Raw genomic sequence first — 25,146 nt, forward strand, 5'->3', positions numbered from 1 at the left:
TTAGTGCTCAGCTGTGTTGATGATGCTCACAAAGATTCTTGACATCTTCAAGCATCCTAATGCATAAAAATGGACCTCTCAACCTTTCTGAATACAACTCCGTTCTTTGGAAATAGTCTGACCTTCTTTCAAAACTCCCAAGATAATTAGAGCGTCAACCTGGAACCCTAGTGCTGCGTGCACACAAAATACAGGAAAGTCCTGAGCTAGGCTTAGATTTTGTGACAGTAGATGCAGCATTAAAAAAAGAAAAAAAGAAATGAGAGGAAGGTACAAAAATACTTAGTGTATCAGTATAGTTTCTATAAATGTGTATTTCACATAGTTAATGCAGTAAGCAGTAAGAAACTATTTCTGGAAAAAGGAGCTTTACTTACCATGCCTTGGGAGGTATTTTGCTGCTAGGCTGACAGCCAAAAGGAAGGTGATAATGATGATACTTGAAGCAGTAATGACATTATAGGATGGAAGTGCAGTAGAGACAATGCAGTCGTTTGCTTTTGCTGAGACAGAAGAAATAAAGCGTAAGTATGGGGCCCAACAACATTTTGTCATCTTCATGCAATAGCAGGCACGTCAATTATGGTAGTTCAAGCCAAATTCTAACTGGGATATTTAGCCTGAAAATACACCTATTCAGTAAGAAAACAGACAATGCTGGCATCTAATCAACAGAAGCCCTTCATTTTCCCTCCATGTGCTGTATACTGAAATTTTTGTCACTACCACAGAATCCAAAATGCTGGACAGACTTAAGTACTTCTTAAAGTAGCTGGTTAGTCTTAGTGGAAAAGACTTATCCAGAAAATTTCCATTCTCAAATACATTCCACAGTATTTCTTACTGTTTTATCCAAATTTATGCTTATTTTTTCCCCTCTATGGATTCACAGGTGGTGGAAAACAACATGTCCTTTCATTTCATCTTTTCAAAATGTCTTTTTTTTTTTTTTTCTTCCTCCAAAAGAATGGTCAGGTGCTGGAATGGGCTACTCAGGGAGATAGTGGAGTCACTGTCCCTAGAGGTGTTCAAGAAACATTTAGATGTCATACTGAGGGATGTGGTTTAGTGGGAAATATTGGTGGTAGATAGACGGTTGGACTGGATGATCTGGAGGCCTTTTCCAACCTTGGTAACTGTATGATTCTATGCATTTAAAGGACTGGAGGTGTCATTCTCAACACAGAATGAAAAGGATCTCAGACAGTTCAGCATCAGTGGGTCTGTATCTTTTGGCTTTTCACCACTGGGGATGACTATTCCACCACTTAGAAATACAAGTAGATAACAGACCACGTATATGGTACAGGACAATCCTAATCTAAGAGAAAGGACACACTGAGTATCTGTTCATATGTCTTCAGATTTTCATTGTCTACATTTAGCACAATTAAGCATCATCCAGCTTCTAAGATACTACTTTGACCTGCTGTACAATCTGGCCTCATACATCCCCCAATGCAGAGTTTGCCTCCTGTGTTTACCATTCTTCCCTTTCTGCTGCAAAACACGTAGACTGTAGCATGCTTCCTTGCCTCATACTGTTTCCACTCGTCCCTCAAGCTTTCCAAAGGACAGACTAAGCTATTACATTATCACTTCCAGGCCCAACAAAGTGATGGAATTTTATCTGTTTGAGTTAACTCTATATTAAATGTGTATGAAAGCAGTATTTTCTCTGGTCCCTCAGCTAACATCTTCTGTCACTGAAGCAGGAACAAACATGCTTATGAGGTAAGGAAATTCTTTGTAATCATAACCTCTGAGGCACACACATTTCTCAAGTCCCTCCATTCAAACATCAGGTCTGTGTCACACTACTGACAGTAAGACCATGCTGGTACAGAAGAACACTGAGTAGTGGCAGCCCCAAACTGTGAGAGCCACTGGGGCTGATGCCACCTGATCACAGCAGGATCCAAATGCCCTGTCAACCCAGCTGTGATTCACCAGGGAGCAATGGGAAGCGTGAGCCATCTGCTCATTCACCAGTCAGTGATGTAACTCACCTCTCCATCTTCCCCCTCCACCCTTCAACTTAAGAGCCATTGAACTATCTTGGTGGGCTGCTCATGGAACCACTGTGTCATCCTCATATCAGCAGATATGCAGAGATTTACCATTTCTTCAGAGGCAACTCAGCAGGTTCAACAAAATAGTTCTCTAATACAAACTACAAGGGCTGTTCCAAAAGTAATACCTCCTACTTTATGATATTGGCCCACAACATCATGGCAGTAGAGGCTGAACCTTCCCACCAGTATTCCATTACATGTTGTTGCCACGCAACAGATGGCAGCAGAGAGGCAGTCTGAGGCAATGACATCTGACATGGATGGGCATTTGAAGCAAAGGTGTGTCATGTAATTCCTCCATGTAGAAAAAGTTGCAGCCATTGATGTCAATACTTGATGAACATTTATGGAGACCAAAGCACACACAAACACAAAGAGGCAGTGGGTGGTGCACGTCAGCAATTACACTGGTAGCAGCTATGAAACAGAGGGTCACCCCTGCTGGTGCAGATTTTTATGGCCATAGCATGCAGGTTCTTGTTCATCACTGGCAACAATGCATAACTATTAGTTATGACTAAGCTGAAAAGTAGTGTTTCATAGAGCAAATTCTCAGCTATTGATTAGTGTTACTGTGCTCTTTGTATCTGCTGTAGCTTCCACAGAAAGAAATAGGAGGTATTATTTTTGGAGCAACCTACATAGTATGAAAACCTACCTAGAAGCAAGCTGGTGGACGTGAGTAAGCCATCATATTCAATGAAACAAGTGAAGTTGATATCTTTGGACACATTGAGCCACAGTGTGCCAGTGACATTGTATGGGCTGAGGCTGGACTCAGACTCCCAGGTGGTATTCAACACCACAGACATGTTGTTGAGGACTCCGTAGATCTTGGGTTTGGGGAAGCCTCCATGAGAAGAACATCTTACCACCATTTCTGTTGATTCACATGAACTAGCCGTTACTTCTCTTTCTATGTTTGGCTTGCTGAAGTCAGCTGAAAAAAGAAACATTTAGAAAACATTTAGAAACCCATGGTGAAAGCAAAGATCCTCCTATGAGATGTCCCTCAACTATCATAATCTGTTTGGCCTTTCTTATGCCTTGCATTCTCCCTCCAGCCCTGGCCTCTTTTTCTATAGACTACAGTAAATCATTAATCATTTATTTCTGATAAAACAGAAAGGAGCTTTTCTGGAAGGCATGAAATTAGAGTGTTTGTGGTGAGAAGAGATTCATTGCTGCACATTTTTCATGTGGCTAACTTCTCAGCCCTCAGCAATACTCCTCTCCATTAGAGGGTTCTGACAGTCCAGTTCCCTACTTTCTTCTTGGCTCCCATAAAGATAACAGAATGTGACTCCGTGCACAGATGTCCATCATTCATCCACTTGGGTCAGCAAGCAGTGGCCAGATCTCAGAAGCTTGGGAATGTTTTTTGCTGGGGAATTTCATTTGAGGAGGGGGAAGAATGCTCCTTCACCAACTTATTTGGAGGATTTCTGGAACTCTCTACTGCTAAAGGTATTCAAATGTATATATAAATATATATGTGCATCTTATCAGTATCTCTGCTTTTGGCTGAAACCAACCACCAGAAAAACAGTGGTGCAAATGGAAAATCATGTCAGTGGAACTTTTTGTAGCCTCCAAGAGAAGATTCAGATTCATTTTGAGCAACTTGGATGAGGAACTTGAGTGGTTTCTTTGAAGCCTCAAATCTTCAGTTAAGCTCAGCTTTGGTTTGTGGAGCTGCTGTGCAGCTCATGTGCAGGCCAGTCCCCAGGAAGTGTTTCTGTGGCACAGAAAAGCCTTACAGGAGGCTTAATGCACATTCTGGCTCTCTTTCAGGCATCATGGTGAAAGCATCTCTGCTACACTATGCTGAAAGCTTCAAGGAATATCCCTTCTCCCTAGAGGTTGGCACTAGAAAGCCTCACATGTGGGGAGGCAACCCACCTACCAGTAACAAAGAGGGTCACGGGCTCTTCACACAGAAGATGAGATCCAGGTTTGTCCGGTGAAGACTGGAGACTCTGAACAATACATTGGTAAGGGCCGCTGTCCAGTATTTCCACACCAGAGATCCACAGGGTGAGGTTCTCAAAGTCCAGCTTTGTCCGGTTGACATAGCGTGGGTGCTCAAGGATCTTTTGCACCCCTGAGTAGGCCAGCACCACATCCGTAACGTTCATCTGCCAATACACGCGGTAGTTCTGCAGGCTCTCTGAGCTGGGAATTTTGTAACAACAAGGCAGGCCGACTTTTTCTCCTACTTTGCTTTTGGCCACTTTCTTCTCCTGTGCACAGCCTGTTGAGGAGCAAACAAAAGGCACTGAGACAGTGGTATGGCCTTAAGCCAAGGTCTTCCTCATAGAGCTCACCTATTTCAGCTCAGTCTGCACCCATTAATGTACCTCAGCCCTTCATCTGCTCAGCAGTCTAGATCTTCAGCTCTGCACTGAAGGGAGGACTGTCTTGCAAATGCTTTTCATGCGATGCTCCAGTCCTTCTTAAGGCTTAGGGCACACAACTGTTTCAGTGTTAATTACTGAAGGCAAAAGCAGGAGACTTGCCTCCCTGGACAGAAACTGTGGCACCTTGAAAACAACACTCCAGAGTAAAGAACTGCCATGACAGCCATAAGAAGGAATAAAATCAATAAATAATAATAAAAAACACCACAACCAAAATCACCACACTGCCCATCTGCTATCTTCTCTGCTCAGTGTTTAGCAAGTCCGTGTCCTAACTCTTTTGCATTCCCTGCTTCCAGACAGGGCCACAGTAGATAAATAGATTGTAGGTTTTGATTTGTGTTTTTATTTTTTATTGTTAAAAAAAAAAAAACACACAAAACAAAAGCACAACAACGACAACAGAAAACCAACCATTTTAAGATCCCAGAAACAGCCCTGCAGTAATGAAGAGCAGAAAGAGACATTTTCATCACTGTATTAGCACAGCACTCACAAGCTATCAATTTTGCATAACCTAGCTAAAACAAACTTGTATTTTTGAAGGCCTGTGGGCCTCCCCTTCAGCCCCCTTTTGAATTACATGCAAACCAGGACAGACATTCCTAAACTGCTCTTGCCTGTGTGTCATATCTCAGCACACAAGCGTGTGCTTATGATAACAATCTGGGACCCTTGCAGGGGGGAAGTTACGACAACTTTGACCTGCTTAGCTGTAATCCTCCATTTTGCATTACTGCTTACCCACTTTCCTTCCTCTTTCCAGTGGGTGGGTACTCACCAGTGCCAGGACCATAAGCACAAGGGTGCAGCCCAGCCAGGAGCTTCTGCCAACACAGCACTGATACGCAACCCTGTGCAGCAGCAAGGCCAGGGCAGGTATATTTGCTTTATCCTGGGCCGGTGCAGCTTCTGGAATGATGCTCATCCTCTACACACCCCAGTTCAGAAGATTGGGTTGTTTCATATTTGTCCTGCTTTCCTTAGCCTCATGCTGTTGGCACTTACCTCCAGGAGTCAGAGATAACTCCCAGATCCCAGGGATACCCACAAGCAACCAGCAGCTATGTGGCATACTGACTTGTGCCTGGTGGGCCTGAGGAGGTGCTCTGAAAGCCTCCAGGTGCTTGGGAGAGACAGGCAGTGCCCCAGCACGTCCTAATTTTGGGTAGAGCAACACCACAATGGAATGGAAAGCACAAGATTAACAGTGGGGTGGCTGCAGCAAGCAAGGAGAAGCCCAAATGCAGAAGCAGGGGACAGAAAAACAAAGGAAAAAAAGTTGCTCACCCACAAAAGATCCCAGGTAGACTGAAATCCCCAGGTAAGCTACCCTTACCTCCACTGCCAATCCTTAAATGAGATCTGAGAAGGGGTGGATCCTGGCTCCACCCCTTCCAGTCACTCAGCTGCATTACTTGCACCTGAGCTCCCCTGGGTAGGTCCTGCCTTCCCACCAGGTGCTCAGTCACTGTTTCAAGCCGTGACTTAGCATTTCTGCTACAGGTAGCATTGTGTGTTGCATGCTGATGTTTAGCAGTCCCAAGACCAGAACCTGAAATGAGCTTTCACCCTGTCCTGCCTGCCTGCTTTACATCAGAGCCGTCGGAAATGGAATAGGATGTTTTAATACCCATTACAAGAAGTTGAATGTGAAGCTAAATAAATAAATTCTCACTGAGCTGTTTCCCTCCCCCACTTAGCCACCTCATCGATCTTCCAAAAGGAAAGGTCTGACAGATGCAGACACAATTTTCCCCACTACCTGTACTTCCTCTTATGAAGAGTGCAGACCAGAGCCACCAGGCAGGGGCAGACCAGGAACCCACTCATCCCACTGACCTGTTTCAGCCCACTGATCTGTGTCTGCTTACTGACCTGTGTTGGCCCACTCAGCCCACTGGCCTGTGGCAGCCAGTCACTGGCAGAAAATGGTAGAAAAAGCCGTTCTTGCTCAAGCCAAGGTGTGACATACCAGCTAAGATTTGGCAGTCACAAGTTGACAGACTTCTTGACATCAGCAGCTTAGTCACTACTGATGTAGCTACCTTTTGTGAGCAGTCCCTGCCCTTTGGGAATGCACACATATCTTTGGCTTCCATAGCATCCCATGGCAGTGAGTTGCATGGTTTGATTTCACACTGTGTGAAAAAGCACTTGTTTCCATTTGCTTTTCAGGTGACCCATTCTGGGCTGTGATTCTTGAAGTTCCTCCCATTGTGTGTCTGCAGGCATTGCGTGTGGGTCTGCTTGTGTTTTTCCTCAACCACATCTTTGCTTTTTCGCACAGTTCAGCTATTGTGCAGGCAAGACCTCCAAGAGCAGCCAGCAAAACTTTGGGATTGTGGATCCTGAAAACGACAATGCAGTTGGGTATGTATTTATTTTCTATTTCCTTTTGCAGCAACAGGGGAAGAGTAGGCGTACAGAAAATGTCAGTGTGATGGCACATCATGGGTTGCATGAGGTTCTCTGTGCCTTGCCCCTAAGAGTCTCCTTTGCTGCCAAAAGGAGAACAAAAACCTCCGTGGCAGTACATATACAAGGGCTGGAAACTCCTGCTGATGTCACATCTACCCTTACAAGGCGCTGCAGCCTTGAAACTGCAACCTGAGCGCTGAGGGCCTGCAGGAATCAAAGTCCATGAAGAGCCATTCAGCCCCACAAAAGTCCCCTTTCACTTTAAAGGTGAACTGCAAAGCAAAAATGAAAGCTCAGTTCTGTCCCATTTCTGTGTTGAATACCCTCCGTAGCCAGGCTGTGAGGGAGGCATCCGCCATGGGAATAATTTTTAATTACTTTTTTAGAAAAAGAAATAAGCCACCCTCCTGCCCTTGGTGAAGCCCACCCACTCCCTCGCTGTGTGCTTGTGTTTCTCCCTTGCTGGCAGCCTGCAGTGTGCGGCCGATGCTGACCCTTTTCCCCAGGCAGAGAAGATGCTCCATTCAAACTGCTGCTGTGCTGCAGCTGCCCCCAAAGCAAGGCTAATTGGAACAGAAAGGTGAGCTTAGAGGAAAGGCATTGGTTTTATACGCTCTGAGAATCAGAAAGCAAGAAGGCCGTTTGGGTCTTTAACCAACATCTTTAGTCTTTCACAAAATCTTCAGCAAGCCCACATATAGGGAAAGACCCTGCTTGGTGGGCCCAGAAAACTTTGCCCCTCTGGGGGCAGCACATCAGACAGTGCATCTGCACACTTCTTCAGCTGGCAGTTTTGCAGAAAGCTCTCAGGCAAACTGTCAGGCATTTATATTAGCTTGAACATTCAGAAATTTCGAAAAACTGAATCTCCAAGGGGCTTGAACACTCCCCATTGTTCTTTACCCCAGTTGATTTTACTGGTGAGAGATCTGAATCTTTCCAAGATTTTCATAGCAAATGTCCTGTGCAATGCATGAATACTGGAATGAATACTTTAAGCTAAACCAGCCGCTCTGCACCGCTCTGGCAAAGCAAAGCAGCTGCTGTCTGTGTTCAGTTAGCTGCTGTCACAGTGACCTCCTAACAGGTCATGTTCAGTTACTCATCCCAGATGTGGTGGGAGAGCAGAGAACTCCTTTGTATTCTGAAGAAAACCTGCCTCCCACTTCATTTGGCTGCAGATCCATTCAGTCTCATTTCCTCCTACACACTACACAGTGTGCCACAGCAATGAGAGGGGAGGATTATTCCTAGTTTACATTGATGTCATGGCAGGCCTGAGACAGGGAGAGGGTTGGAAGAGGTTTCCTAAATGTTTAGCTCTGCTTCCTTTTGCAGTGTAACGGCAGTGTGAGCTGTGCTCCCCACCTCTGCATGCCTCTGTCTTCACAGCCATACTCCTGCTAACAGATCAGTAACTGCCTTTAAAGAATAAATCCTTGAAATCATATGGTTCAGGCTGTGAAAACCAGAGACCTTCCTGCATCTACAGGCATTCCATACCCTCCTTCCATGCCATGAAAGCATCCAGAATGGCACAGGAGGTCATGCTGTAACTGAGTCACTGCTCTGTCATAAACCTGGCTTTAATGGGAAAGGAACTCCACCGATGACAAAAACTTCCATGATCTGTGATTAGTGACTGAGAAGGAGAAGGAGAATCTGAAATGCTTTGATGAAGGGGCTCAGAGCAGCACGAGGGCCACGACAGCCAACCAGTCCTTCTCCCTTTGTTCCTGCTCTCCCCAGCCCTGTCTGGGAACTTCTTGAGATAAAAATCTGCCACTCTCTGAGTCACGCGGGCCCTGAGCTGGGACAAGCCCACCGCCTGGGTATGTCCAGTCTGCTTTGCTTATAAGATGAGTAAGACCGCAACTCCTCTCACTGCAACTTAGTTAGTACATGTCTAACCTCAGCACTAGCCAGGCCATCTGAGCGCGGGGCTGAAAAGTACTTGGGAGATGATGGCGTTGACTGAATAGCTTCTTGACATCTCCCCCTTTGTTGCAAAGTCCTCCACATGGGCGTTTCATGGGGAAGAAAGGGTGGAGGGCATGCTTATGTGTTGCTGGCATGCACTGGGAGGGACACTGGCGGTGGGGACGGAAGGACATTTCTGACTTGGGGAAAGGAGTAAAGGGAAGTCTGTCTGAGCCTTCCCCTTCTCCATTCCCAGTACTGGGAGCGGGTGACCCAGCCAGAGGAAAAGGCAGGGGAAACACTGAATGTGGATGCCCGCAGAAGATTTGCATGTTTTAGTTCCTTTTGAGATCAAATTCCTGCAACTGACTGAGCACTCTTATGATTCCCAAGTTCCAGCAGAAACTAGATGTGGCAGTTGTGTAAGACAGGCCTTTGGGGGGGATCTGTAGCACACGAAGACAAAAATAAACTCGCTAATTTTTTTCCCCAGAGACCGTGTCCCTTGCTGACTGTACGACTTCGTATTCCTCTGTATTTATCCCCTAGCTGGAGATGCCCTCAGATCATTCTATAGACTCTTCCCATGCTGCCAGTATAAATACTGCAGTCTTCACAGTAAAGCTTTGGAAGCCAAGCTCTCCCCACTGCCGAAGGCCCCGGTTCCTTCAGTGCTCTCTAAACCTCACTGCCTCACACGCTCCCCACATAGCCAGCCCCTCTTGAGACTAACAGGAGGTGAAAGTGCCCAGCAACCACAAAAAGCAAGCAGTATACCTTTAACGTAAGCCTGCTCAGAATTAGAAATCATTTTTTATTTTTTCTGAAGTACCTGTCCACAGCCACAGCACCATTTACCCGTGCAGGTGTGCCCTGTCTGTTGGCTACATGCAGCTACACCACAGGGTCCCTGCCACAGGCAGAGCAGCAGCGTGCAGGTGCCCCTGATACCACACGGTAGCATCTGGGGCTCACCAAGGCACGGGCATCTTTAGAGCACAGCGTAGCTGGAGGTGCCACCCAGCACTCAGCACTTTTATTTTTAGCCAGGCAGTCCCCTGGGACTAATGATGTTTTAAAAGCATAACAGTGAAAAAGCAGAAGCAAAGCTCATGGCATTTCTGTGTTGGGAAAGATTTACATACTCTCAGACGACCTACTGAGACTCCTGAGAGCGGTGCCCCTCCAAGGGGACAGAATGGCCGCAATCAAACATACAGTTCATATCCACAAAAAGAAAGCCGACTTTTTCACCAAGCTTAAGTGAGTCTAATGTATTGGCCTTGCCACATCATCATGAAGAACACTGTGTTTAAGGCATGAAGGTAGGAAACACAATTAGAAAAGAAGTAGGAGCTCCCTGATCATGGGAGTTCTACTCCAGTCTGGTCTCCAGCTGCAGCTGGATGACAAACTTGCCCCACTCGCAGCTTTCTCACACAGAAAAAGGAGACCTTGCTCCCCCTTCCCTTCCAGCCCCATGTGTTTCCGTGGCTTTCTCTTAAGGGATCCCTAGAGGCTGGGTCAGTGTGCCTTGTTGGCAGGAAACAAGTGGAAAAAAAAGAGACTTTCTGGCAGGCTGGGAGCTGGACAAGTTCACCCCATGGTCAGAGAAGGGCCAGAGACAGCATCAGCGAGGGGACGGGAGCAGGATGCCTATACCATTCTGACCACGCTGCAGCTCAGCTCAAGGCAGCAGTGAGCTGGAGCGGCGTGAGGGCTGAGGGCGTGCAGGGCAGCCTGAGGGTGTAAAAATTTCAGCCCCAAACTTTGCATGTTTAAATGCGGGAATGTCTGACATTCACATCACAAAGAGACTACAAATGCTTCGGTGCTCCAAGAAAAGGAAAAAGGCCTCAGAGTGATGACCAGAGTTAATTGGGTTCACTCTGATCTAGTTGGACACAATGTGGTTAAAATGTTGGACCGATGCAAACTCCATACATGTGTGTAACTATGATTTGACTGTGTAAGAATTTTGCTTGTCTGTTCAATATTTTTTCCTCCCCCAAATAACAGTTTCATTCAAAAAATCCAGAAATAGCACAGCGGGATCTATAAAGAAGAACAGGAGCCTTAGCTGGGTTTCTGTTTCTTCAGACAGGCTTTACAGCAGGTTTCGTTCTGGATAGACAGGCGGGCAGAAACAGGAGCTCCTCAGTTCTGCGGCTCTTGCTTTTAAACCAAAGACTTTTCTGAGTATCTGGAGCCAGAGGAGACAGACACTCATCCAAAAAAAGAAAGACAGAGGACAGCAAGAGCAATAAGACACAAACTCCATTTGCATCCACTGGTGAAGTGGGCAAATCTCATACACATAGAAAAATTTCTGGCATCTCCGCCATGCAATTTGCCCTCAGCACACCCCATGCTGGAGCTGGCACAGCAATTAGGCACAAAGCACCTGGTGCTCATTACCAGCCTGCCAATATTCAGGGGAGGCCATGAAACAGAGAATCTTCCTTACCCTCGGTACTCCTTTCTGAAACCCAGGTCCTCTCTGAGCTCCTTACTTGTGGTGAGATGTGAAGGGGATTTCCAGAGTGAGTTACATGTGAGCAAACATTCCTTTGCCATGCTGTGGAAAGTGAATATTCCCCCCTCCCTTCCCCAGCTCTACCATAATTTTGACAAGCTGTAGGAATTTCCCTCAAAACTTCCCAAAGATTTAATAACTGGGAAGAACCAAAAACTGGACAGTCTCTGGTAGTTGAAAAGATTCCAGGGAAGCCAAAAAGAAATTCTCCATGGACCAGACATGGGGTGGCTCGTTCCTGCCATCAGCACCGTTGCCAGCTTGGCACACTGGGCAGGGGCAGGTCTTTCTGGGCTACTTTAAGTGATGTTTTCCCTGTATAACAACCACATACTGAGAAGGAGGACGTAGCCATCCTTCAGGCGATAGGTAGATGTGAAGGTGCAATGGCAGGTGAAAAACAAGCCCACAGGGATACTAGCAATAGACCATAAATAAATAACTTTGCGCTGTAATCAAGGCTGTAATTGAGGCTGTTCTGCTGCTTTTCCACTGCTCTGAGACAGCAGGGCATTCGTGTGCATCAGCATCTCCAGCAGCAGATGACATTTCAGGAGCAGCTCTAAATTACAGTGGTATTTCAGCAGGTCACCTCAGGTGAACCTCAGAGCAGGAAAATTCGATTTATATAAATATAGATAGATAGGTATACATAGTTACATGTATATCTATCTATCTATATCTTTATATACATACATAGATATAGATAGGTAGATAGATAGATAGTTATATACATATACCATCAGGTGAGATTAGTTCTGAAGTTGCTGGCCCTTGTGCCCTGCTTAGCGCTGCAGGAAGTCGCTGGCAGGGCCGTGGCAGCTCCTAGGGCTGCGCTGCTCTGCCACGAGAAAGTCAGAAGCTGGTCTTTGTGATCCCTGTGGAAGGGCCAGGGGAGGCAGCACCTCCAAGTCCTGAAAAGGCTCACGTGTGATAGCGTACCATGGAGATTTAAGGATCATCAGTGAAGGAATACCCCATTTGGGAGAGAAGAGTGGCGGGGTTTGTATGTATGCATACAAAGGGAGAAATAAAGCATGTCGGCTGTGCTGTCCTTATCAGCCAGCACCAGGAATTCCACAAACTCATTGTGTGGGAAGGATCTAACAACTGCACCCCGAAAGCTGACATAATGCTTCCAAAACAGCTTTTTGTCCACTGCCAAATCAAACCCTGCAATTCTGTAATCAATCAGGTTTAGAAAAGTAACTCTTCTCAGCAACGGGGTGACCAAAGTCAATGCAGTTTTGCTTTGTGTCTCCCAGCCCTCTCCCCACACCTTCCAGCTGATTCCCATCCCCTCAGTGCTGCTGTGCTGGTACAGCCCCTTCCAGATGCTGTTGGCTGGGCACGAGGGGCCCACAGCATCCCTGCTATAGCCCTTCCAGCTCTGCCTTCCTGTCAGCAGTGATGGAAACTGCGCAGGGAGTTCAGAAGTTATGAGCAGAGGTCTAAGAAAAAGCTGGAGAGGAGGCCAGCAGGACGAATGAGCATTCTTTTAGTAAAACATATTGAAAAACTACACTAACCACTAGGACTGCTAGTTTGCTGATATTACCAAACTCATACTCCTGGTACTGATGATTAGCATCAGGCTGTATATCTAAGTATTACTTGTCTTTGGACTTGGAATCTGCATCCTTTTTAGAAAATCTACAGGATTGATGATTAATGTGCACACATTACTACATGAATAGCATAACACAAACCCAGAAACTCCTAAATTACAGACGGAGAAACAGTTCTGCCCATGATGAATTATTTGCTGATCACAGTCTGGGCAAAATATGCCCATGCCTGACATGTGTTTTGTAAGCACAGAGGCCATGGAAGGAGTGTGGGGAAGACATGAGAACAGAGAGCTCACAGGAGGGGTCCAGAGGCTGCTTTTTCACCAGCTGGCTCCGCGATTTCATCCCTGCTAAATTCTCTGAGTTTTGTTTTAAGATTCTGAGAGTGAAAGTCAAAATGAAACCCAGCGGAGAGTATCAAATGTCTTGCAGTTTCACAACACCACCATGAAAACCTCCTTATTTTGCAGCAGTTGATTTTTAATCAAACCCCAGTTCAGCCCCGGTTTGCTCCAGAGTTTCATTATCTGCAGTGAGGCACCACGACTGCCGGTAAGCACAGGCTGTGAGCACAAATCCCAGCTCAGGAGTGAGCTTTGTGTGGTTATAAGGTTAGCATTTCACACATCTCAGAAGAATCAACCCAAGCCCTTTGAGGTCTGGGTGATCTGTGGGCTTTCATGAATGTTGTGGCCCATACTGGGGACAGCCATCACTGTCCTCTGACACAGAGCTGTGCTACCTGAGGGACCCCTTGTTGTGCTAGAGCACAACACACCGCCCTGTCCTGTCTCCCCACCACAGACTTGCTTTCAGCTACCCAAAAAACTCCAGAAACTGCTCAAGCACAGGAGCCCAGGAGCCAGCAGCTTGCTTCTGCCCCCAGACCCAGCACATCGTTTCTTCCTCATGGAGCAAGCTTGAGCCACAAGAATCCTTCATCCTCCCACCTCAACAGCCGAAGTTCAGCAGCCAGGAACATTTTTGTCAGCCAGGGAGAGGCTGTAAGAATGCCTCATCCATCTCTGCCATGACAGAGGAACTCAAGAAGCACAAGCTGGCCCTGACCAAGACAGCATGCCTCCCTCGCAGAGGGAACAACGATGCGGATGCTTCACTTACCCAAAGTAATGCAATAGAGCACGATGAGCCCGAGCCTGAGCCATCTCTTCAGGGGCCATCTGGCTGGCACTGGCAGGCACCCCATCTTCGTGCAGTGCTGGGCCAGCAGCCGGAGCACCTGCAACCTTCTGCCACCTGCTTCCTCCTCAAGAACCCACCGGCACAGGCCTCGCCGAGTCGGCTTCCCTCTCTGTCCCCTTGGGCTTCACCAAGCGAGCGATGCCACCACCTCCGTGCTGGGAAGGAGGCAGGAGCTCAGCACCCGGCCACGGGTCGCCGCCAAACTCTCCCGGCTGCTGAGCCGTGGGACTTTCGCTCCTCACCAGGCGCTGGAGGAAGGCTGGGACAGGCGCGGGTGCTGATGCTGATAAGCTGACTCACGCCCACCCGCAACTTCCTCGTGGGGCATGCGCGAGGGCGGGCGCCCATGGCCACAGCCCTGCAGGGCCGCACGGGGTGTGGGAGCCAGCCGGTCCTCAAAACAGAGGGGCCAGAGGGTGTGGGGCTTGGAGGGAAGGAAGGGCTCCTGCAGGTGTTGGGAGTTGCGGTCAGGCGGAGTGGGCTTTGAAGGTTAGGTTGAAGTTAGACGTCTGATTCTACACAGGGAATGATCCCATCAAATTAAAACTGGAATAAATGAGAATAACAAATAATTTCAAGTTGAGCTGTGTGTAATCGGGCAAGCAGTCATCCAGCTTGCTTTCATGAAGAGTGTTACAGGAAAGCACCTCTCCTGCCATGGCTGAGTGCCGGAGGAAGCACACCCATGGCCATCCCCCTCTTGCTGCGGGCCCGCTCCAGGCTGGCTCATGGACCCAGCTCCTCAACTGCAGCGTTAGGTGTGGGGCCATGGCTGGGCTCCCCTTGGTGCATGGGGCAGGGAGGCTGGCTGCACGGCCTTGCAGTGCAGGGCCATCCCGAGCACAGCAGAGTGGTCAGACATTTCCTGACAGCGCTGCTTCTCTCACATTCAGATGCAAAGCACATTCTCGATAAATGGTTCCTCCTCCTGCCTGACCTATCTGTGAGGGATGCAGAGATGATTTGATGGCTTTAACAAAGTTCTTGACGTACATCGTGGCTCAACTCTAGTTTCTGAATGCTCCGATATGACAAAGCCAAGCAGATGGCACTTCTACAGAGAAATCAAATACCAGAGCAAGAACAGGTTGCACTTTTTTTTCCCCCTCCAAAGAAATAAATATTATACATGAAAGATCATGCTGCTGAGTCAGAGTGGGGAGTCAGAGTCTCCTGTGTTTTATGATCCAGGCTCTGAATTCAATCCTGTATTTTTGTCCTCTACCCATGCATCAGCACAGTTTGAGAACAGTGGCAACAATAGGACCATACAAACACTTACAGACAAGTGCTTTCATGATACTTGGGGAACAAAAAAAAAAAACCCAAAAGCAACCATGAGCATGCCATGTTGTTCCTTTCTGTTTCTTTCAGTAGAGCCCCAGCTCTCCTCCCCACCCCTCCAATGTGGCTGTGCAGCATTTTAGTCATATAGGGAGCAAACCTCTATTCTGCTTCATTATACAGTTACAAGCAAGCCTGTAAGAGCTGTGCAGTTTACCATCTAACTTTCATTTTAAACTCAAGATTCAAATCTATTTTTTTTTGCTATTAGTACATTACAGCTAGGAGGAAAACCCAGCTTTTTACACCCACATCTAAATTTCTTGCTCAAGGTTTAACCCAGTTCTTAGGCAAGCAGTGAAAGAAGCAGAGCTCCCCATCCCTGAGAGGCCCTGCTCCTGGCCTCCCTGCCTTTGTGCTGGCTTCCCATCAGCCACCAACGTGAAGCACCGTGCCCCTCCTTATCTGCAGAGTAACCTGGAGCAGTTCATCGCCTCTTTATGGCTCTCTAGATTTGCTACAGAAAGCTGAACTCATGGATGTCATTCTCGGCCAGAGCTCCTTCTTTTTTCTTAAGTATCATGGCTGCTGGTATCTTGTAGTACATACAAAGAGCTCTCCGATTGCAAGATTACAATAACAGAAAGAACACAGCAGTCAAGTGCTTTGTTCTGCTTTGATCAGAGCAGAAATCATAATCTGCCCATCACTTACAGCTTCCCTGAGCACACATCCTTGATTCTTGGAAGCCAGCTCTTCAAGGGAAGAAGTATTATGAATCCTTAGTCAGGAGTGCTAACAAAGTTGAAGGACTCGCATTGAAGCTCCTGTTCAAAAGAGGCTCCTTGATAAGAGCACGATAGTGGGTACTATAAACTCAATAATTCACAGGGAAATCCCCATTGGAATAAGTTTTCTTGTGCACTTTAATAAGCCTCCAGCATTTTAACTGTATGTGCTCCACAGTCAATTTTGTCCAGGTGGAAGAAACACTGTAGCTTGAAAAGGGAAGCTCCTGTTTAATAAGAAAGGGCCTTAAAATACTGCTAAAAATAATTACTGTGGAAAAGAGGAAGATGTGAGAGCATCACATGTACCACATTTTTCCTTTGCTTTCACACAAAACAGTTAGGAAAAAAAAGCAGAAAAGGCAAGTGAAATTTTGCAGCATATGTGCTATGTAGAGGAAATTAACTTTGCTAATCAGCACTTGTGGTAGAAAGCCTTGGCAATGGAAAGCTGTCCAGATATATCACAGCTAGATTTCTTCTGCTGACCCACTGCCGTCACCTGCTTTTCTCAAATAGCAGAGCTACTGCTGCAGGAATGTGCCTACCTACAAGCAAACTTTTGCTATTTTCAACATGTAGTGATTAGCAAAAACGTCCAAGCCACCACCTCCACCTACTTCTGCCACCACCTCACAGCAGAAATACGTTAGAAAGCGCAGAAGGGAGTAAATACTGGAAAACAGCACAAAGCATCCACTCTCCAAGGAGAATTCATAACCACACGCCCGCTTACAGCACTGGGATCCATTCGGTTGGTGTTAACGTGAACAGACATCCCCACCTGTATTCATCCAGATTATAAGCAAATCTGAGTGCTTTTCACACAGACACTTCCAGGCTGAATGGAAAGTATCCAAACTGTTTATAGGGAAGTATGTCGACAAAATATCGTTGTGCAAGTGACCTAAAAACATCTTCTTCTGAGAAATAACCCCCTTGGCAAAGAAGATTAATGTTTTTCGGAAGTTTGTTGTTCCCCCCCTCCTCCCCCCCTCTCCCTCAGTATTTGTTGGCTCCAATATTCGCACATGGTATAAGAGGTATATAGAGTAATTAACTGAACTCAGCTGGTAACTTTTTTCTGCTCATTAGTGGAAGTAAATGACACTTCTTATCCCACAAGAGAAAGGCAGAAGGTAGCTTTATTAAAGAAGTCCAAATGCCTTCAGATATTAAGCTGCACAGGCAAATGTAGGCTGTCCCCTCACAATGACAATAACGAAGGAAAACACTTTGTGAGGAAAGAGGAAAATCCAGCAGTTTCAGGTTACAGAAAATCACTTTCGTCTTACAAAGGAAAACAACAATAACAAAAACCCCACACACAGCTCAAGAGGTTTCTTGTCCTGTTCTTCCCCCTAGCCATCCCCAACCTTCAGACTACAAAGCTGGCAAGAGTTGAAGAAGCTTCAGTTCAGCAGAGATTAGAGTCTAAGTACAGTCTTGTTTACAGAAAATACAGTTGTGTTTAAATTCAAATTTAAAGCAGAATTTTATGACTGAGAAACAGGGAAATTAATTAAAACTAGGCAAATGCAAAATGCGCCCACACTATTCAGCAATGTGTAACTTGCGTTCCTGATAATGGCTTGATACTATGATGCTCATTGCTCAGAAAGCCCCAGGGCTTCTAGCCAAAAACTAAGGTGCTTTAATAATCTGGGATTAACCTTCTTTGGTTACCTTCACTGTGAACTTGGTCTCTGTGATCTCCTGTTTCCATGCACCACTATCCATGCTGCCACTGCACAGGACAGCCCAACGTACTCATTCATGCAGGAAAAAGAGAGCAGGTCTCTGCCCCTCAGAATGCACCCACATCCACCCTCACCACCCCATATCAAGCTCCTGCTGGCTCTTCCCTTGTTAAGGAGATCTCGGTCTCCTGTGGTTTCCATGCTATGAGTGAAGACAGAGCAGCAAACACCCTGGTTCTCCATCGAGCAGGCTACACCGCCTGCAATGACCACACCAACATTCTCTGTCAGGAGCTGCTGCCCTGGCAGCAGCAGGCTGTGAGGACAACATGGGCTGAATTTTTCTTTAATGTTTACAGGCATGAAGAAAGGACCGAGCTGACCTCAGGGGGCTGCTGAAACCCTGCACTCCCTGCTATGGGCATGAGCAGTGCCAGAGTGCAGCTGAGGACAGCCAAGATCCTGCCTAATCAGGCGTTCTGCTATTTGGCACATTCTGCTATTTGATTCTGTCATGGGGAAGGTCATTTTCCATCTGGTTCTTATCCCAACAATACTGGTCTGTGCTACCTGGGGAACTGAGACAGTCCTTACGCTTGCTTGACAAAAAAGTGTAAGGCTCTGATTCAGCCAGGACTGAGGACTTCATTTTGCAGAGTTCCACAGAAGTTCAAGCTGCTCTAATCACAAAACCACAGTAACAGTGAGAAACTACAACAGCGTGAACGTAAGCAAGTTAGCCTTTAAGGATGTGTGTCATCTTGGTGATGCTCAGGTATGAAAATGGATGTGCAAAACGAATGAATTAAGGTATAAGATAGCATGTTTAAGAAGTAACTTTTTGGGTCTGCTTTCTGCCTGAGACCTGCTGTGTGTTTGTCCTGCCAACTTGGGGAACTGCTCAATATGAGTAAGGGCAGACAGCCTGCAAGTCAGTTTTGTTCACCAGAATCTTGCTTTGATTTTAGTAATCCACATTTAATTCGCATTGTGCTTGGTTTCTATGCTGCAGGCTTGCAAAAAATCCTGAGGATTATTTTCATGCGGTCAATCAGAGAGGGGAACAAACTTCTTTCTGGTTTGAACCCTGACACTTCAGTACTCCCTTGGAACCCAGTTCAACATGCTACCACAGTGAGGAACAAAATAAACGAGACTTGCTTTTCTTTGCCATCTTTGTGAGATGCATCAAAATATCAAAATTGCTGGAATATCAGATGAGCCCTAGAACCAGTACTGCCAGCAGGATTTGGTGACTTGAGGCTAAAGACAAAGGATGGCTCCCAGTTGGCAAAAGCAGGGCATCAAATCAGCTCTAACTGTCCTATACTACAGTGCCAGTACTGTTCTAACACAGATTTGTATACATCATGCAACACTGATTTCAATGGGAGTGAGGCCCAAAGAGCAGAATTGTATGTGCTCAGTAGAGGGACTATTACTAAAAGCCTCCAAAACGTCCATCTGCAGCAAGGTCATGCTGGCCTCCTGCAGAACGGCTATTAGTCACCTTGGAGTAGTTTTCTTGCCAAAAGCAGCACTTTGGCAGATTTACTTGCTCAGAGACAGCTATGTATCCATCCTTGCTGGTGCATCCGCAGACACAGATTGTGTTAATGTGCCCACAGATCAGACTGCAACACAGAAAGTGCAAACTCAAGGTTTTCAGGAAGCAAAGTTCAGAAGGACTCAATTCCAGAAACCTGCCAGGTTGACATTTGAAGGTGGGAGGGGGAGTTCAGGAGAAAACAAATAAATCCAAAAGCCCCCACAACCTAAAACAAGAACCAAACCTGAAAATATTTGAACCTCAAACCTAAATGTGGTGTCCACGTTGGTTTGTTTCTTTTCCCTTCAAACCTAAAAAAGAGCAATTTTCTGTAAGTGCAAGCCATGAGACTTCCCCCTTTTACAGCTCCTTCGCCAATATATCTTGTCTTCTATGTATGGCACTCAGGCTGAGGGGAGGACTGACACCTAACTATGCTCATGAAAATCCGCGAGAGGAGAGAAGGCAATCTCATGGCACAGGCGCTGCGCTTGGCCCACTCAGTAGGCACGCTAATGCACAGATAGAGCTGTAGATTCTCTCTTTGTCATTGCACAGCTGAGTCCTTGTTTATAAAAGTACTAGCAGGTATCACTGACAACCTTGGGATAATCTTTGGAAATAAGTAGATAGGCCTGGAAAAAACCAGCTAAACCCTGTTCCTGGCTGCTATGGGAAAGGTCTATCCCAGGGTATGGTGAGCATCACGCTAGGTAGTCTGTCTCACTCAGCACTGCACTTCTCCAACCCAATGTCCACATCCCTTTACACCTCTGGGCACTGGACTGAGCTAACTATGCTGTTTTGCTCTCCTTCCAGTCTGGTCCTTTCCAGTCCAGGAATGTCCACTGCCATACCTTCTGAGGGGTACCTGCATCTCCATAACCATCCAAAAGTGTCTTGAACCAGCTGGGAAAATCTCATTTCTGGTTACACTCTTTTTCTTGGTGGCACCATAGTGAGGTCTCCTCATTTGATGACCAATTACAGCTCCCCTTCCCTTCTAATTTCCAAATGGCAGGGACTAGCTGGGAGCAAGGCATCCTGCAGCTAATCTTTGCATGCACAAGCTGTGGCCTTTTGCTGCCGAATTTCATCCTGTTGTCCTTATTCCAGTCCTTGGTGCCATCAGCTCTCCTTGTGCTGCAGCCTGAATGATCTTTGCAGTGACTAGCCCTTCAGATCAGCCTAAATCTGATTAAAGCCTGTTTTTCTTCTGGGTAAACAAGATCAGCTCTCTGAGGAGCCTCATTAATAACCTCTTTCCACCCTGCTTGCTTCCCTTGAGACCCAACCTCCTGACATCCTTTTTCTAAGTAATTACAATGCTCACATTAATCCTCCATATCTCCAGCTTAGTGGGTTTGCCTCTTGCACTGTAAGGACTGCTGTTCTGAAGCCTTCTATCTATGTAGTCAACAACTACTGCTAGAATAGCCTTGCATGAGATAGCCATGGTAAATTCGTTTTGCACTTTCATCCCATTTTCCATTTACTGAGGTCAAGCTAGTTGGCTGTTTGGAGGTCTCAGCTCACATACTTCTCCAGTCTTGATTGGTTAATGATAGGAATGACTTTTGCTATGCCCCTCCCAGTATCAGAAATTTGTACTTACAGGACTAACTATGTATGTTTTCACATGCCAGCTCCTGAAGCTGGGGATTATGTTGCCCCTCCTTTCTCCCCACCATCACCTACAAATACAACTGTTCTCTTTCAAGGTGGTGTGCTATCACCTCTTTTGTTGGCTGCCTCCTTGCCAATACACCTACAGGTTCCTCATACCAGCCTCATTTATGGCTGAACGCATTTGTGTCAGCCCAAGAGCAGCCTCCATGGTTTCACTACTGCAACCAAGACAACTTAAGGCATGCATGGCTAGGTTACATCAAAGCAGCTGGCATGTCAGGGATATTCAGTGGAAAAACTGAGAAGGCTCTGGAGACTGAGGATGGGATAAGCAACACTTCATTTCCAGCGCACTGGTCCCAGTGCAGAGAGATGACTGTACAGCATACAAAAAGATCTCACCAGCCTCTGTCTCTGGCAGCCCCCAAGCTCCTCCAGCTCTGTGGCTGCTTTTCAGGGCAGAGACAACATATTTCCTACATTCAGCAAATGCCTGCTCTGACACAAAGCCTGATCCCTGAGCTCATGCTCTTGTCACATCCGTGTCAAATGAGAAGTTGCTTGCTGCTCCCACTGCTGAGGCCTTGGGCAGGATTACGAGGAAAGGGACTTCCCTTTAGAATATTTTCTCCTCTCTATTCTGTGCTGAAGTAATTTTTCAGCAGAGCCACTGCAGTTTTGATGTATGAACCCCAGGAATACTGGGCCTACATCTCCCTGTATCTGTTGGGGTTGCACTATTCTTAACTTTCAACTGACTTCTGACAATCTCTGGTCTGACATGCGTTATCAATCAAATGTTTGTTTTTCTCCCCAAGCCAGATCCTCTTGCATTATCTTGCAGCTTTGCGCACCCATCTACTTGGCATATCAGTGACAGGTCATCTCCTCCCTGATCCCACATGCTCTCAGTTTTAAAAAGAAGAGCTTTCATAGTTAGCAGCTTCCTCTGCCTGGTGATTGTTGTCAGGAGCTCATCCACCCTTTCTGCCAGAGCAGGACCATGGTGGGGACAGCACAGCCATGTTTTCTGTGGCTTCCTCCAAAGGCTATGTTCTCCTGTGAGTGTGGGTGCACGCACAGGGTAAGGGTGAAGACAAAGAGGGAAGGCCAACAGTCAACACTGTCAGCCAGTCTATACCACCTCCTTGCTCCTCCTTCCAGCAGAACTCCATGCACCAAGGTGGTATCACCACTGAATTGCATCATGCAAAGTGCGTAAGTGCAGAAAGGAAGCAGATATTTTTAAGCCTTGTCACACTAATGGATAAAACAGAGCATTCAGTGGTCTTGTTCATGCGTTCCTCTTCTGTCATACATCAGCACTTCCCAATTCTCTGAAATGTAATTCATGAAGAATCAAATGCAGAAGTAAACTTCAAACTTTTTGCGCATTGTTGGCCATTTTGCTAAGCATTTTCCTACTAATTCTATGCACCTTGGTATACGGTTAAAATGGGAGTCATTCCCAGGAACAGCGGTGTTTTGGAGGGAGCTGGTGAAGAAACAGCCAGAAGAGAAAGACAAGAGAAGGGGCTCAGGTCACAACTCGGCATAACAGAAATCCCTGTGGTGGAAAACAATCATCCAATCAAACAACTTAAAGCCACCACAGGGCTTTTCCTAACCTATCATATCTAGGATTTTGCCTAGTCTCAATTTAAGTCATTCAAGCTGAGGAACCTTTAGAGCAGAGCGAGACAATCCCTCCCCCACCTAGTGGCAGTGCTGGGCCTGATGCTCTCCAGAGTACAGTTGGCCCTTTGGGCTGCCAAGGCATGTTGCTGACCCAGATAAAACTTGCTGTCAGCCAGAGCCCCTAGATCCCCCTCTGCAGTGCTGCTCTCCAGCCCTCATCCCCCTGTCTGTACGTACTGCCAGGGCTGCCCGGTCTCAGGTGCCAAATCCAGAGTTTGCTCTTGTCGAGCTCCATGCGGTGATTGTCCAATCCTCCAGTTTGCCATCATCTCTCTGTAAGTAAGTCCTCTCTGCCTTGGATGGAATTAATGATTCCTCTCACTTTAGTGCAGGTGGGTGACCCCCAACTAGGACCTTCAAATTAACCTGCCAGTGACTGGGAACTGAGTTGGTCATAAGATAGGCTGATGCTCACAAGCGTGACACCCCTCCAAGTGTGCTACCCAGCCAGCACATGTACAGAAAGGACACAGACACAGCTGCCAGCAGACTGGAAAGAAAGCAGACTGCAAGCGCTGTCACACTGCAGGTGGGGAGCACAGTGCCAACACTGGCACACAGCTGAAAGTGAAAATGTCACTTTATTTACATCAAGGAGCAACAAGCCTACCAGCTAGTTGTTCTTCGTATCCACTGTTTGAGCCAAGCCCTGTGTCCACAGCAGCTGACCACAATTGCTTCACTGACTTCTCCAGGCAGGGCATACATTCTGCTGGGGACGTATCTGTCCCCACACATTCCAATTGACCAATAAGTCACCTACAAACCTAGTGGAGGGGTAGTAAAAATGAATTTGCAGTTTCTTTTACCAGACACGACTGCTGCCCTCAGCTCATACAGAGAGCATTACTGACTGTTCCAGATGGGCATTGCAGTGCATCGCTCTCATGAAGCAGATGAACTTACTCTCTGCTTATCTTATGCTCTTCCCTGCAGAATTGCAGTTGCTTGAAAAGACTTCATTTATTTTTTTTTAATTGTTTTATTTCTTAAAAGCATGTTAAGGTGGGATTTTAGAAGCACACTGAGGAGAATGGCAGGTGCCACAATTCACAGATTACTCTGGTCATTCAGTTTCCTTTTTGCCTTAGCCAGATGCTCGTTTAGACAGCGTGTAAGTATCTTGGAAAAAAGGATCTTGAAAAGAAGGAGGCAGATGCTTCTGATCCGGTGTCCTGGTCTCCTGAGTAAGAGGCTGAAACGAAGGCTGAAACCTGAAACCAAGTCGGTCATCTGCTGCTTTCTGGATCAACAACCTTTTAGCGGGGGGGGGTAGACCTGATGATCTCCAGAGGTTCCTTTCAATTTCTATGATTCTACGATGCAAAGGCACAACCTCTGCTGCCATCTCCTCTGCTTCAGTCAAATCTTTCTTGCCACTTTACAAAAACGCCCATGTGTGATCCCACTTCTGGAAAAGAGCCTTTCTGCTGGCGTCCCCTCACGCACAGGCTGTATTTGGAGTTGAGGCACTCACCTTCTTTGTCAGCCAGGCTCCCTTGGACAGCACAGGGAGGCGAGAGCCGCTCGCTGACGTGACCACAGGCAGCAGCAAGCGAGGGTCATTGCCTCACCAGATGGAGAAACCAAGGCAGGAAGTGCATTGCCGTGCTTTGGGTGAAGGAAGTACAGGGCCAGCAACACCCACTGACACTAGCTGCCTAGGGAGCACACAGTGTGCTTGGGGTGATGCACTGCTGCCTCATCATTTGTTCCTGTGGCTGCAGCAAGCTGTCCTGGTTCCCAGCAGTCATGTGGTGCTGCCAGCTGCTGTTTTGACTGCTGGTCACAGTTTGTTACTGTGTGTTGTTATTTATTGGTCAGTGACAAAAGCACACACCTGAGAATTAGGTGACTGAGAATTAGGGTAAGCCCAGGAGTATTCCCCACTTAGGAAAATTACAGAGAAAATGGAGCTGTTAAAAGAATGATGGGCTGTTAGAGATTGGCCCCACTCCAAAACGAACATGTATCAGAGCCCAAAAGGCGCCATGGAAAGTTACCTATGAATCCTACGGGGGAAAGAAAAGATTCTGAAAACATCAGCAAATTGGAGCTGTGACCATGTGCTTTTAATTTGCACCTTCTTTCAGCTCTTGGCCTGAAGATGCTGTGCAGAAATGTCCCACAGGGTCTCAGCTGGCATGCAGCCTGAAGCACGCCCTTCACAGCCCCCTGCAGTGGGCTCTTGATCCTGGGCTCATCTAGAGAGGCACATTTTTTTTTTAGTCAGAGAGAATTACCCTTTTTTCTTCCAGATGAACATGAAGGAAAATTCTGAGTCTAAGCGAGTACTAACCACAGTGTCCAACACGTGGCACGGTGAACTGCTCCAAGTTGGTACTTTCCAGA

General features: G+C 46.7%; 2 protein-coding genes across 7 annotated transcripts in view; one reads left to right on the forward strand and one right to left on the reverse strand.

Annotated features, from left to right (window-relative positions):
* Positions 1–9,330, forward strand: part of TIMMDC1 (translocase of inner mitochondrial membrane domain containing 1) — a 24,424-nt gene extending 15,094 nt beyond the window's left edge. Inside the window, exons 8-10 of one of the 6 annotated variants that reach the window (XR_006178013.1) lie at positions 3,870–4,069; positions 5,262–5,374; positions 6,786–9,330. The gene's annotated coding sequence lies outside the window, so the exon portion shown is untranslated. Of the gene's footprint in view, positions 1–3,869; positions 4,712–5,261; positions 5,375–6,785 lie in introns of those variants that run through there. The other 5 variants (XR_006178015.1, XR_006178014.1, XR_006178016.1 and 2 more) reach the window with 5 other exon arrangements.
* CD80 (CD80 molecule) overlaps positions 1–14,442 on the reverse strand; it is a 21,941-nt gene extending 7,499 nt beyond the window's left edge. The window contains exons 1-4 of the mRNA XM_042866419.1: positions 14,066–14,442; positions 3,982–4,329; positions 2,734–3,015; positions 378–503 (exon numbers count right to left, since the gene is read on the reverse strand). Of these exons, the coding sequence (XP_042722353.1) occupies positions 378–503; positions 2,734–3,015; positions 3,982–4,329; positions 14,066–14,150 (841 nt within the window). The 5' untranslated portion in view covers positions 14,151–14,442. The remainder of the gene's footprint in view (positions 1–377; positions 504–2,733; positions 3,016–3,981; positions 4,330–14,065) is intronic.
* Positions 14,443–25,146: the final 10,704 nt, after the last annotated feature.

The sequence above is a fragment of the Lagopus leucura genome, unplaced genomic scaffold, assembly GCF_019238085.1.
Source record: "Lagopus leucura isolate 7727_CA_CO unplaced genomic scaffold, USGS_WTPT01 Super-Scaffold_100001, whole genome shotgun sequence".
Lineage (NCBI taxonomy): Eukaryota > Metazoa > Chordata > Aves > Galliformes > Phasianidae > Lagopus > Lagopus leucura.